General features: G+C 31.2%; 1 protein-coding gene across 1 annotated transcript in view; it reads left to right on the top strand.

The window, feature by feature from the left end:
* LOC106465555 (dnaJ homolog subfamily B member 6-B-like) overlaps positions 1-13,188 on the top strand; it is a 37,164-nt gene that overhangs the window by 19,641 nt on the left and 4,335 nt on the right. Inside the window, exons 2-6 of the mRNA XM_013925779.2 lie at positions 905-1,040; positions 5,261-5,393; positions 6,150-6,259; positions 8,990-9,214; positions 10,893-10,986. Coding sequence (XP_013781233.1) covers positions 5,329-5,393; positions 6,150-6,259; positions 8,990-9,214; positions 10,893-10,986 — 494 coding nt within the window. The 5' untranslated portion in view covers positions 905-1,040; positions 5,261-5,328. The remainder of the gene's footprint in view (positions 1-904; positions 1,041-5,260; positions 5,394-6,149; positions 6,260-8,989; positions 9,215-10,892; positions 10,987-13,188) is intronic.

Below are 13,188 nucleotides of genomic sequence, written 5' to 3'. Positions count from 1 at the left end.
ACAAACAAATTGTAGTATTAAAGATATAGCTTATAACAATATGGAAAAACATAAATACCCGTTTCATTTTCCAGCGGGGTGATGTACGAAATGGTTCAACGGATGTGTTATGGAAGTACCTTGTGTTGTTTTTTCAGACAGAGATCCTTCATGACTATGTTATGTACTGTTGCCTGGGGCACGTGAACGGCTTTTCTAACCTATTACAAGACATCGCATTTTACATACTATGGTTGGGGTACAACTTGTTGCAGGTGTCTTTCTGGATATTTCTGGTTCCCCAAGTTTATCTTTATATATATGTATGTATATATTTTCAAATGCTATTAAGTACAATAGACATTCCCATCTTGAGGGTTGGCATGACCAGGTGGTTGGGGCGCTCGACTCGCAACCTACGGGTTCGAATCCCCGTCACTGAACATGCTCGCCCTTTCAGCCGTGGGAGAGCTATAATGTGACGGCCAATCCCATTATTCATCAGTAAAATGAGTAGCTCAAGAGTTGGTGGTGAGTGGTGTTGACTAGCTGCCTTCCCTCTAGTTTATCACAGTTAAATTAAAGATGGCTAGCGAAAATAGCCCTCGAGTAGCTTTCGCGAAATCTAAAACTAACCAAACCAAATATCCTCATATTGAAAATTGTAAATCCCCGATCTGAACACATTTGATTTGATCCAAAGGTATGAATGATTTGTGTCGGAAAGGGCTATTACATATTCTTCCCAAAGTCGATCTATTTTCGGTGACATCACCTGCATATGTCTTAAAGAAAAATAATCTAATAACAACAAAGCTTCTAAAGTTTCATCTACAATTTTAAATACATTTATTAATGACATTTTTCAAGACTGATTTTATTTTTGCAGTTGGTACGTTAATTTTTATTTTACTTTATTTTTAAGGTTTGTGTACTGTATACGTAGAGGTGCCTTCACAGTGTATTCGATTGACGTTGATGATTTGGGTGCGTGTTGTTTTCGCAAGGCTTTGGAAGTTGATGTTATAACGACGAGATAACATTCGTGTAAAGAAAACAACGTAGGTTTTAAGTTGTAATTTTAAAAATATATTTACTGTTTTAAGTAATGCGTTTGTTTATAACTTTCTTATGTATTTATTTAACGTAGTAGTAACACTAACAATTGGAAGTTAAATGGACCTAGTTTTTAAGTTTATCATTTTGTTTGTGCTGTGTATACTATATAGTAATTGTAATTTGTAAATGTAAAAATTGTAATACTGTGAGTACGATAGTAATAGTAATTTAACGCTAAGCCTAATATAATTACTATTGGTATTAAGACATTAATACTTCATGCCTAACCGTAACTGTCTTCTATTAGTTAAGAGTATCATTATAAATTAATACTTAAACTTGTCACTGTTAAATTGTGTCAAAAAGTCAGTTTTACTTTCGTTGTTTCAAGGGGTCAGTTTTACTAACTTACAAGTTATAATTGAACTTTGAAGTCTTAAAGTTAAAACTTAAAGCTATATTCTTATTTATAGTCTTAATAAGTTAATCATATTATTAATACTATTAGTTTTAATACTTTTATTTTTAATTTTTATTAAAAGTGTGTGTTCTCTGCATTGAAATTAGAAGTTAGGAAAAACGAGTAGAATTTTTATCTTTTGCCTAACGTTTTACTTTTAGCCTATACTTCAAGTTACATTTAATTACTGATGGTAAATGGTTAATGCTAATATACTAATAGTGAACTTAAGGAAGTTTTAAATATGTATAAAAACGAATATAGAAATTAATTCTTGCAAAACAACCTCAAAATGAAGTTAATCAGATAGAACAGATAAATGAATGCAATAATGAGTCTGTTTTTGATTTTGTCAGTGTCAACATCTTTTTATAGTTTGCACGAGTTACTTTAAGCTTCAGTAAATTATGTGAATTATAATATACTGTCATAGTTTATGTGAAGCTTGTGCTTTGAAAGGAAGTTCCAGACTTTTTTACTGAATAAAATCTGTCCATGCAAGATTTCTGGTATTGCACCATAATCTGTGATATATTCATTTGTTCAGTTTTCTCTCTGCTTATTCCGGTTGTGTATGATAATATGCAAATAAATGATTCTTTAAACTAAACAAAGTAGGCTTGAGGTCTGTTATGTCAGTTTTTGATGCAACTATTTTTTGGGCAAGAGATTAAATATGACAGAATGACATCAGAAATGTTTACACTTTATTTTGTCTCCTGGATACGTATTCTCCATGCAGTAAAAAAAAATTCACAGTCTGGACAAAATTTAGCTAATGGTTATTTATTTTAACTTCTTGAAAATTTTCTCAACTTCTCCATTGCAGTTAATTCTTACATAGTCGAACATTTTTGTTAAAGAACTTGTAGTAACTTATTTTGTAATATAATGTATCATTTCCTTCTAAGTTCTACTATTCTTTTTTTTTCAAAAAATCCCAGACTTAGCAATATATAACACAATGTGCATTGGTCAACCTTGTAACCTAGTTTATACCGAAGAAAAAGAGAAAAATTAGGGCATTTTATGAAACTCGGAATGTGAAATATCTTAGAAAAACTTTGAAATATAGCATTACACTGACCACTCCCTAGATTGTGTGAATGTTCCATGAGTGACTTTTCAGTTACCACAGAAAGCAAATCTGTCAGTTTTCTCTCCTGAATAGATGATGATTGGGTGGAGGAAAGTATTATGATCACTGGGATTGTTCTTAATGATGGTTGTGTAGTCTAGAGGTTATTGATCCATTATAGTTTTTTTTCTGCTGGGGATGGATTACTTCCTTTCTGAGGTCTCATTTACAAAGTTGCTACTTGAAGAATCTCGTTTGATTTTAGGGGACATATCGCTGAATAAGCTACCTTTATTTTTCTGCAGACCCCTTAATACTTATTATTTCCATAAGTAAGAAATAAAGCTATCTTCTCATTGACATATTTCTACAGCCTATCAGGGGAAACAATTTTCAGCTTGTTTTTAACTGCTTTTTTTAAGACCCTTGGCTGCGAAAAAGTGGGATATTTTATTAAGAATTTGGCTAAAAAAAATTATGAAACATAATCGAAAAAGTGCAATAGTAATTATTAGTAAACAGTTTAGCTACATTAGTTGAGCTGATTTCAACACAACTTGGAAACATTAGTAACTGGCAGAGTATGTGATGAACACTAAAAACAAACAAAAGAAACATGCCATCTTTGTGATCCATTATCCTCATGCTCTGTACCTACGATGAATATTAACTACAATAGGAAGCGTAAAAGTAGTCAGTTGTCAAATCAGTAATAATAAAAAGGAGCGGACATATTAGGGCCGAGTTTTTTGTGGTGCCGAGTCTTAAGATAATGTGTACCTCATCATCAGTTTACTTTACCTTTATATTTGGAACCTTGAAGACGTGAACTTTTAATATAATTTGTGTACCCTCATGAAATTTGGCATGCTTGTAGTAAATATTACAAATCTTTTTAAAACACAAAAATCACATTTTTCAATTAAGTATTTTTACTAAAGATTTGTCTGAAATATGAAGTCGGGTCTGACAAGTTTGAGTGCAAGATGATTTTTCATGCTAAGTTTTATAAAGACATTTTTTTTCATTATGTGGTTTTCAAATTTCATTTACATAACCTCTGAGAAATCATCTGGCAACCCAGGTTATTCAAGTTAAGGTAAATAAAATAATTAACTACAAAATGCATGTGCAACTTAAGATCATATCTCACTGAGAAATTTTTTGATTTTCTTTTTTAAATTATTTTTTCTTATCTAACCTAATAAGTTTTTAATTTGTACATTTTTTTTACTTTTATAACAATAAATAAAAAATATACTTAAAAAAACAAGAAATTTAGTGCTTATGAGTGAGTCTTGTACGTTTTTGCAGACGAAGTTTCAGTCATAGTTAACACTAATTTTTGGTATTGTTGCTGTTAGTACTTTACAGAATTTTTATTTATTTCAAATATTCAATTTATAAAATAATAACAGACAAAAAACATAATGTCCTTTAATTATCTATTGTAATTTAACTGGCTTTCTAACTAAGTTGCGAGTGAATTAAAATGTTACACTGAAGTGAATAGTACCACTAAAGACAATACAAACAACTAAGTTGTACTACTGATGTTGTTGTAGCTATTTTACTGTTTGTCTTTTATGATCATGAAACTTTACTAGCTGTTATAATGCTGCTTGATCACAAGTCATGGTGAAATTACTTAATAATGCTTAATGATATCTACATGTTGTTCAATATTTTTCTTCGTAGATTTACTGAACTTGACCTATTTTTGAAACATGCTTAAGACTAAAAAAACAGGTCATGATCTTAAGAATTTGAGTTGTTGATCATATTTAATACATGAACCTTGGTACCATATGTGTTAGTTTGTTGTTTTGTGTATGTCTTATGGCTCTGTATATGTTATGATTTTTAAATAGGGCTTTAGAGTTTTTTGAATAAAAAAAATTGTCTAATGTGACACCTTAAATGCATTTGTGGATAACCTTTGTATGATTTTGAAATTATACATTATATTACCAAAACAAGCTATTTTCATAGGTAAATATTTTTAAAAATGAATAATGGTGTGTAATGTGTTCTATTACTTCTGTTGTTTGGCTTTCTCCTTTAGATTATAGTAGTAATTATAAGTTAATTTCTTTCTTAACACTTGCTACAGGCTACTATCATTTGTACATAGTTTTAGGCCTAAATGTATAGATATTGTTTTCTCTTTCAACAGAAACTTACTCGCTAATGGGACTATGACTAAAATACAAATTAACTCAGCTAGTCGACTGAGTAACTGAATAAATATATATATATAATAACTAAGACTGATCTGAATACTTCACTAACTTCTCAAACACTGAACAACTGAAACTGAACTCAATGCTTTACTCATTCTGATATTTATAATGTATCCTTTTTTCTGTATATTTTGCATAGTTTCTTGATCATTAATATTCTAGATGCTCTAAGACTACTATTATAAACTTTCTGGATTTAACACCATCATGTTAACAGATATGTCTTGCAAACAACTAAATTAAAACATCGAAAGTATAGTTTACAACAATATAAGTAATAAGATGATGTTTATGAATTATTTATTTGCTTCATCCTAGTCCGGGATGAAATCCTGCTTGAACTGCATATTCAGATATTTCAAAGTATAACACATACAAGTAACATTTTCAAATTCTCATAGATTATTAGGTAACATATTTTTTTAATTGTGTAATTTGCAGAGTTTCAGCTATTGATAGACCTCTTGATAGTTTAGAGCAAACTGTAGTTTTTGCAGTTCTGCTCGAAGATGGCTGAGTATTACGAAGTTCTTGGAATTAAACGTGCGGCAACTCCGGAAGAAATAAAAAAAGCGTAAGGAAACAAGTTTGTAATTTATATTGATATATTTATGCAACAAAAATCAAATTTCAACTTTGCTGGTTAAAATTGTGTATGCTAGCCTTTGGTAGTTTTTTGCAAATCACAAAAATTTGAATATAGGAGAAAATGTCAATATACGTTGGATACTGTGAACATCTACCTGTAACTTCTCAGAAAGAAAGGCAATTATAAAATTGTAATGTACTTCTACATAATCCAAATATATTAAGTACTAATATTTATATAAGATTGACTTTTGGAACGCGTGTTTACGAGAAAGTGTGTGAAATTTCCATTGGAAATTTATTTGACGTCATTTTCATTTTACTCATATTTTGATGACCACAGCTTGTTACGTAATACTTTAAGATCAAAGTTTTATTACAAGGCAGTGTCGTAATAATCTGTATTGCATGTTAAATTGTTTTTTTTCAATACTAATATGATGTTTTTTTGAAATATTTAATTTTTTATTGTTTTTTTATCAAAATTATAAAACGTTTTAAAGTACACGTTTAGGTATATGAATGTAAAAATAACAGCAATTCACGTGTAAAAACTTTTAAAGATTCCTAAAGAGCAAAATTATTTTAAGATGAACAAAATACAATGTCACAAAGAAAATAATTATTACAGTATTGTTGGACATTATTTTGTGGCGTGTACTGTGTATAAGAAACTAAGATAAACATTTAGTGAAGTTGGCTTTCTACTTGCTTCAGCTCTTTCTGTATATTTGTGAATTAGGTATCGTAGGCTTGCCTTGAAATGGCATCCAGACAAAAATCCTGATCAGAAGGAAGTAGCAGAATTCATGTTTAAGGAAATCTCTGAAGCTTATGAAGTATTATCAGATGGTATGTTTAATGTACACGTCTGTGTGTGTGTGTGGTGTTAATGGTTTAATGTGGAATGTTTTAAATTTTTTCTCTGTTTTGTTGGGTAATTCCATTCCCACTGTTTTTCTTTTATAGGGTAACTAAGAATTTGACATTAATTAAGATATTTTAATACAGTAGAATTTACTGTTGTTACTTTTAAATACAAGTCATTTTGGTCTATTGTCGTGTAATATAAATACTTGTTACTTTCAGTTGACATGATCAGAAATGGTCACATTAAGTAACTGTATGCATTAAGCCGTGTTGGGTAATTAACCAGAGTAATCGGTATAATCGAGTACCTTTGAGTGTCAATTAATGTCAAAAAAATATTCAACCAGTGTTTCTGAATATTATTCCAACCATCCAGTTATCAAAATTATCATAAAATCAGTTACAGTCACAAAAATAATCAACTTATCAAAATTAGGTTTGTCGATTATTATTGTTTATATTTCAACTATCCAAGAAATACTGCCATCATGTTTATTGTTAAGCACCAAGCTTCACAGCTAGTTCTGTGTGTACTAAAGACCTAATTTGTACCATTTTTTTTTTTCTATAGCACTCTTGAGATAATATTCAATTAGACATGTAATAGATTAATGAGCCTAATAATTATTCATTTATCAATCACCCAGCTATAACTTCAGGAACAGCTACACCTTCATTCATTGTGATGAGAATAATCTAAACAACTTTGCATTACAACTCAACCCAAATAATGAGTTATAACCTTTATGCAAAGATTTCTCTCCATATGTTAAAATAATTTTGATTTTGGAAGTTATGTGACAATTACAGCCACTAGCCAGTATATATACAGTCACATTGGTTGGGATTTTGTGGGTAGTGTGAGTTTGTCAACATTTGATCAATTTTGAAGGATAAGTAACAGTTTTTTTTCTGATGCAAAATGTCCATCTACTCAAAATAAAGATGTGTTCAGATCAGGGATTTAGGATTTCTAAGATGGGGATATACTTTGTACTTAATGGCATTGAAAAATAAAGGAATATGAATCAACTTGGAGCACCATGACCATCCAGAAAGAGACCTGCAACAAACCGTACACCAGCCATGGTAAGTGTGGTATCTTGTAACAAGTGAAAATCCACAAATACAAAGGTCAGTGGCAAAAGATTGAGAACTACTGAGTCAGATGGCTTATGAAAAGACTACAGAGAAAAGTGATGTGCTTTGGATATGACAGAGCCTTTTGCAGTGGAAATTACATTGTAAGGTCATTGACAAGGTGCACAGTCATCAGAAGATAAGACATAACTGAATGTATTGACTATAAAGATGTGGTGAGACTCCAATATCATTTTAATGTAACATATTTAACCTCTATATGTATAATCTTTATACATTGGAACTTGAGATTTTGGAAAAAAAATCATTAACATTCAAACTTATAAATATAAAAGTCAGGTAAATATGAAGTTGAGAATTATATGCTTATTTGATTTATCTATGTTATACTTAGTATAAGTAAAATTTAACATCTGTAAGGTTACTAACCAAAATGAGGGTCCAACCAGGAGCTCTTTAATTATATTATAAGGTAATATGGTACATAGTAAGGTACTATGTTAATAATTTATTTACTTGGCAACATTTTGAGCAAATGCTTTTTTTTTCAAGCTAGAAACAAGCCTATCGGTTTTGTACAATTGCAGGAACGTTTTGAAATCAAACATATATATATATATACACACACACATAGAGAGAGTGTATTGTCATTTTAAAATTACTCTTATATGTCAGTTGTATTGGTACAGGTGAAAAATGTAAGTTTTGTAAAATAACTGTTTTAACTTCTTATTGTGTGAGGTTGTTTTCTTTTATGTCAGTATTTATGCTTCCACTTAAAGTTTTTGAGTCCTGGGAAACCACTTGGAAAAAAATATTTTCCATATATTTTACTCAAAATATAGAAATATCGGACTTGTTTTTCATTTTCTCATTTATTACATGCTACTTGTAATAATGTTTTCCATATTGCAGTAGTTTGCCTGTGATATTTTCATCACGAGTCGTTCGTTTCAGGTAGACACAGTTTTGCAGACAGGTGATGCTACATCCAACTCAATTTGTTGTGTAATAAATTTCATAAAATGACAAAACATTTCCACCCACAACACCACAGAAAATAGCATGAATGTTGTAATGTTGAGTCAGAGCAGATCTCCATTTTATTATTGAAAACTCTGTGATAGTAAATGAAGTTAAGAGACAAATTAAAGGTAGTTTCAGTCTGTTTCAGGACACATGATAAAACAGTTTACTCCATACCTGATTTTAAAATACATGTTTTTTACACATGAAACATGCATTGACGCTAACGCCGAGGTGTTATTTTACAGTGATACCAGATTTCTAGAATTTGGAATATCTGAAATAATTGTACTAAAAACATAAATTACATATCCAGTACTTGTAATAAAACTACATGCTGTATTTAGAAATTTTTGATATATTTTACTTATAATATTTTGAATAAAAAATTATGTACATGAAAAAAAAAAAGGACAATAAAACTTGTTTGCCCTATCAGTAAACTTGGCAGAGCTCCCTGATGGCAAAATATCACTACGGGCAGCAGTTACATTTGTATGGTTTCTTTTATTTTTAGAATAACATAAAAAGAAGGTTTTAAAGTATAATAAAAAAATGTTTAAAAACTTTTGTTTTTTGTTCTAGAAAATAAACGAAGAATATATGACCAATATGGAAAAGAGGGATTACTTAGTCAGCAAGGTCACAGGACTCATAATGACACACATGCGATGTATGAACCTGATTTTAACCACTTCTTTAGTTTTATGTTTCGAGATCCACAAGACGTTTTCAGGGAATTTTTTGAAAACGACCCGTTTGAAGATTTTTTTGGTAGACAATCCAGGCAGTCAAGAGGTCGTGACTCCAGTGAGTTTTTGTCTAAAGTTATTTTTCATCAATAAAAATAGTACAAATGATTCACCTGATATAAAATAGTTTAGAACATTATGTTAGAAGTCTGTTAATTTCCAGATGACAAAGACAGGGTTAGTTTGACGTGTTTGGGTTGAGCAATTAAAAGATCTGTAGTCACTACCAGTGTTCTCTCTAGGCTGCGCAGTCGCACAACAACCAATCAAAAACTACTGGTGTTGGAAACTACTTTTTAGTAGTAATATATATATATATATATATATATATAGTATATAATATATGGTGTGTTGGGCTAAGGATTCTTCTACAGGAGTTGTCTGTGACTTGTTGGTGATAAATTTGACAATGAATGAACAGCACGCACTCCACATGTTTTTAAAATAATAATATATATATTCGAAACAAGTTAAACGTATGTGCAAAAATTCTTTACACTATGGAGATCATAGTTGTATCTTAAACACTATACAGTTCTCTTCTTCTTGTTAAAAGTCCAATTAGGCCAATTCAATTGCTTTAGAATTCAGTTGACATGCCTGAACCCGTTTTTCTCTATTTTTATTGCAGTACTATCTGTGTATAATTCACTTACGCCGTCGTGTGATTTACCGCAGTTGTACCCTGAACTTCCAATAATCATCTGCTTTACATACTTCCAATAATCGTCTGCCTTTTGTCGAAGTCCACGCAGGCGGGTTCAGTTAGTTTAAAACATCCTTTGACAGGATGAATTATTCTCCTTATCTCTTTGAAACTATTAATCTCACTCTAACATACAACCATTAGGGCATTCGTTCTCATGATGGTTAACTTTACATTTTCTAAGCTTTCTCTGACTGAACTTCTCTTTCACGTGACTTTACTTTTACTCTCTTTCCGCTCGTCTGGTTGCAGCTATTTATACGACTATCACTTAGGCCTTCTAGAAATCTCCATAGCCTCGACATCAATGGATTGCAAACACAACATTTAATTAATTAATAATACTACCTACACTAAACAGTCTGTTATATGTGACAACTGGTTTTCCAGATTTTTGAAAATAAAAAAATTATCTTCAAAAATGAATTTGTCCCCTCCTGCTAAATATTGGGGCAATAAAGCCACTAAATGTTAATTCTAGTATTTTTAACTTATTCTATGCCCCCCTACCCCCAACCCTCCTCAATCTTTCCTATGTTGTGCTTAGCATTTGTATCATTGTCATGAAATGAATAGTTTTGGATGCATTGTGAATTAGAGTGTTTTTGTTGTCAGTTTCACTACATGTTGATGAAACTATCATGAAATTGTGTTAAACCAGAACTTAATAACAGCTAAGGTGTTCTTTTGAAAGGAGTAGACTTTGCTAAAGTCATCGTTACATTGCTGTGATTTGATACAGAATTAAACTGGAAGAGTCTAGCAGTTATGATTGGTTAGGTGTTGTGAAAAAATCATAAATGAGGCAAAATGACTCACTGTAGCACCAAAGTTTCATGAAATTTAACATATTGTTTTTATGGTTCTGGTTTTTAGTTTCTTAGGTGTTAGCTGATATTGCAAACTTTGGAAGCAAACATAAGCATACAAGAATGTTGTTGTATATGGACTACTCCAAAAAATCCATAAATAAAGGTTTAAAGTATTCATGGAAAAGCTAATTAAATAACAATATTATTTATTTCTACAGGAGCTGTGAACAGAAGAGAAGATTCTTTCTTTGGAGTACCAGGGTTTGGATTTGGATTTCCAGATTTTTTTAATGGATCAGGGCTTCATCAAGGGTATGTACAGTAGTTTGCCCAGAATTACTATATTTTTGTGAACAAATTTATTCAAGTATTATATAATTATATTTTTAAGAATATGATATTGTGTTTGTAATGGAACACATATTCCATTTTTTCAATTAGCAAGTCACCGTTTTGATACAGTTATAAAGATGTATTGAAAAGAAAAAAACATTGGAGGGGTATAGAACCCCTTGCTTCTTTAGCTAATCTCTTACATGTAGGGTTGGTGAGAGAAAAGGAGTGTTAATTTGAAAGTCTATTTCTACTTGCAGGTACAGGCCAGATGTATACAACAGTGGTAGAGATCCATCTGGCTTGTATCTGCAAGTAAGAAACATTTGGATGTCATCATAGCTTTGCATTTGTTCTTACTATGGTGATGTTTGCTTAAGTCATTAGAATGTCTGCTTGTAAACAAAACCTGAAGGTTTGTGGTGCAAGTAGAAAGGGGACTTTTCTGCTGAAAGACTTTAGATGTGGCAATAATGGATTTAATCAAATCCAACAACATTCAAAAGGAAAACCAAAGCCTGCAATTTCAGCAAGTACTCTATTCAGACCTTCTCAGATAAAGCTATAATTCAAAACAGGACAAGTGAGTACTAGTACAAGTTTCAATATAGTAACTTTTGAATGAAGTTTAATTGAAAGTAAAGCAGTGATTGCTTTAATGTGTACAGTAGATGGTGAAAAGCTGAATGGATGTGGTTTATAAACATGGCCGAGACAAATCAAAGCTACTGTTCACGTGAATGTATATGGACAGTTTTATAGTTATGTTTCCTGACAGTCGAGTAGCATCAAACTTGAACATATCTCAAAGCAAAGATTCTTGTATCAGTATTTTTCAACCTGTCACAACTACCTTGCCAGTCCATGGGATTCCATGAAAACAAACAAAAACTGGTAGAATACTCATATGCAAATTGTAATGTTTTTTTTTCTTCGTTGTTGTTGTTGTAATTGTGGTTTAGTAGTCTGTGACAGTTTAGGGAGGCAGCAGCGAGCTGGTATCTGTTATTGTAAAGGTTGAAAAACACTGTCCTGTATCGTATCAGATGGGTTTGGTGAAGGGTATATTTGTGAATGGTATAAAGAAATCTGCTGGGTCATACACAGTTCACTATGATGAAGCCACAACACTGTAAGTCAAAAAGCAGATGGAACTACATATTAGATGTTGGTCAATAGAAAAAAAAATGAATTCTGGGTACAATTTTATAAGTTTTTAATGTTTCGACGTGCAAAAGGAGAACGAGTAGCAGATAAAATGATGACAGTGATGAAAGAAGATTGTTCAATATTAGAGAACCTTGCTGCCTTGAGCAATGACGGTCTCAGTAAACAAAATCATTTTATGGGCTGTTCATCTTTTTTATGTTGAACTCGGAATAACTGATGGATATTATCTTTTCCAAAGGCTTGCAGCATTTGCAGGAAATACTGTTGAAGCTGCAATAGACTTGTATCCATTATTTAAGCTGTCAAGTACTAGAAGAGAAGATACGACATATATTTCGAATGATTTAGATATTAAAGAACGTTATTTTTTTTTACACCCTATTTCATCAAGTTGGTTGGATGAGGAGAAATGGAAATCCATTCTATTATATTTCAGAAATGTGACTAGAAAATATTCAAAACGAATACCCAAGTAGAATGGAATACGATAGGATAAATGTAGAGGAAAGCCTACTTTAAAAGAACTGCACTTCATCAAAGTTTCATTCCCATGATTCTAGCCATTTCTCTAGTTGTTTCAATCTGGCACACCACAAATACACGTTCTGTACGATAAGTTTAATGAGTTGCACGTTGATGTTAATGGAAATGGAGATTTAATTGCAGTTTTCATGGGAGACAACTAACTCAAGTTAATCATCGATCAGTAAATAATTATTTAAATGTAATGATCTACTTGATAAATTTGGTTTGCTGATCTACTGGAGGTGATAAAATTTGGTGTAATGATATACTTGAGGTGTTCATTTTTGTTATTTTTATACTTGAGGTGATCATTTTTGTTATTGATATACTTGAGGTGATCATTTTTGTTATAATTGGTATACTTGAGGTGATTATTTTTGTTATTGATATACTTGAGGTGATCATTTTTGTTATTGATATACTTGAGGTGATTATTTTTGTTATTGATATACTTGAGGTGATCATTTTTGTTATTGATATACTTGA

Source organism: Limulus polyphemus, unplaced genomic scaffold (assembly GCF_000517525.1).
Source record: "Limulus polyphemus unplaced genomic scaffold, Limulus_polyphemus-2.1.2 Scaffold1980, whole genome shotgun sequence".
Classification (NCBI taxonomy): domain Eukaryota; kingdom Metazoa; phylum Arthropoda; class Merostomata; order Xiphosura; family Limulidae; genus Limulus; species Limulus polyphemus.
Note: the sequence above shows the minus strand (reverse complement) of the source record. Positions and strands in the feature narration are given on the sequence as shown.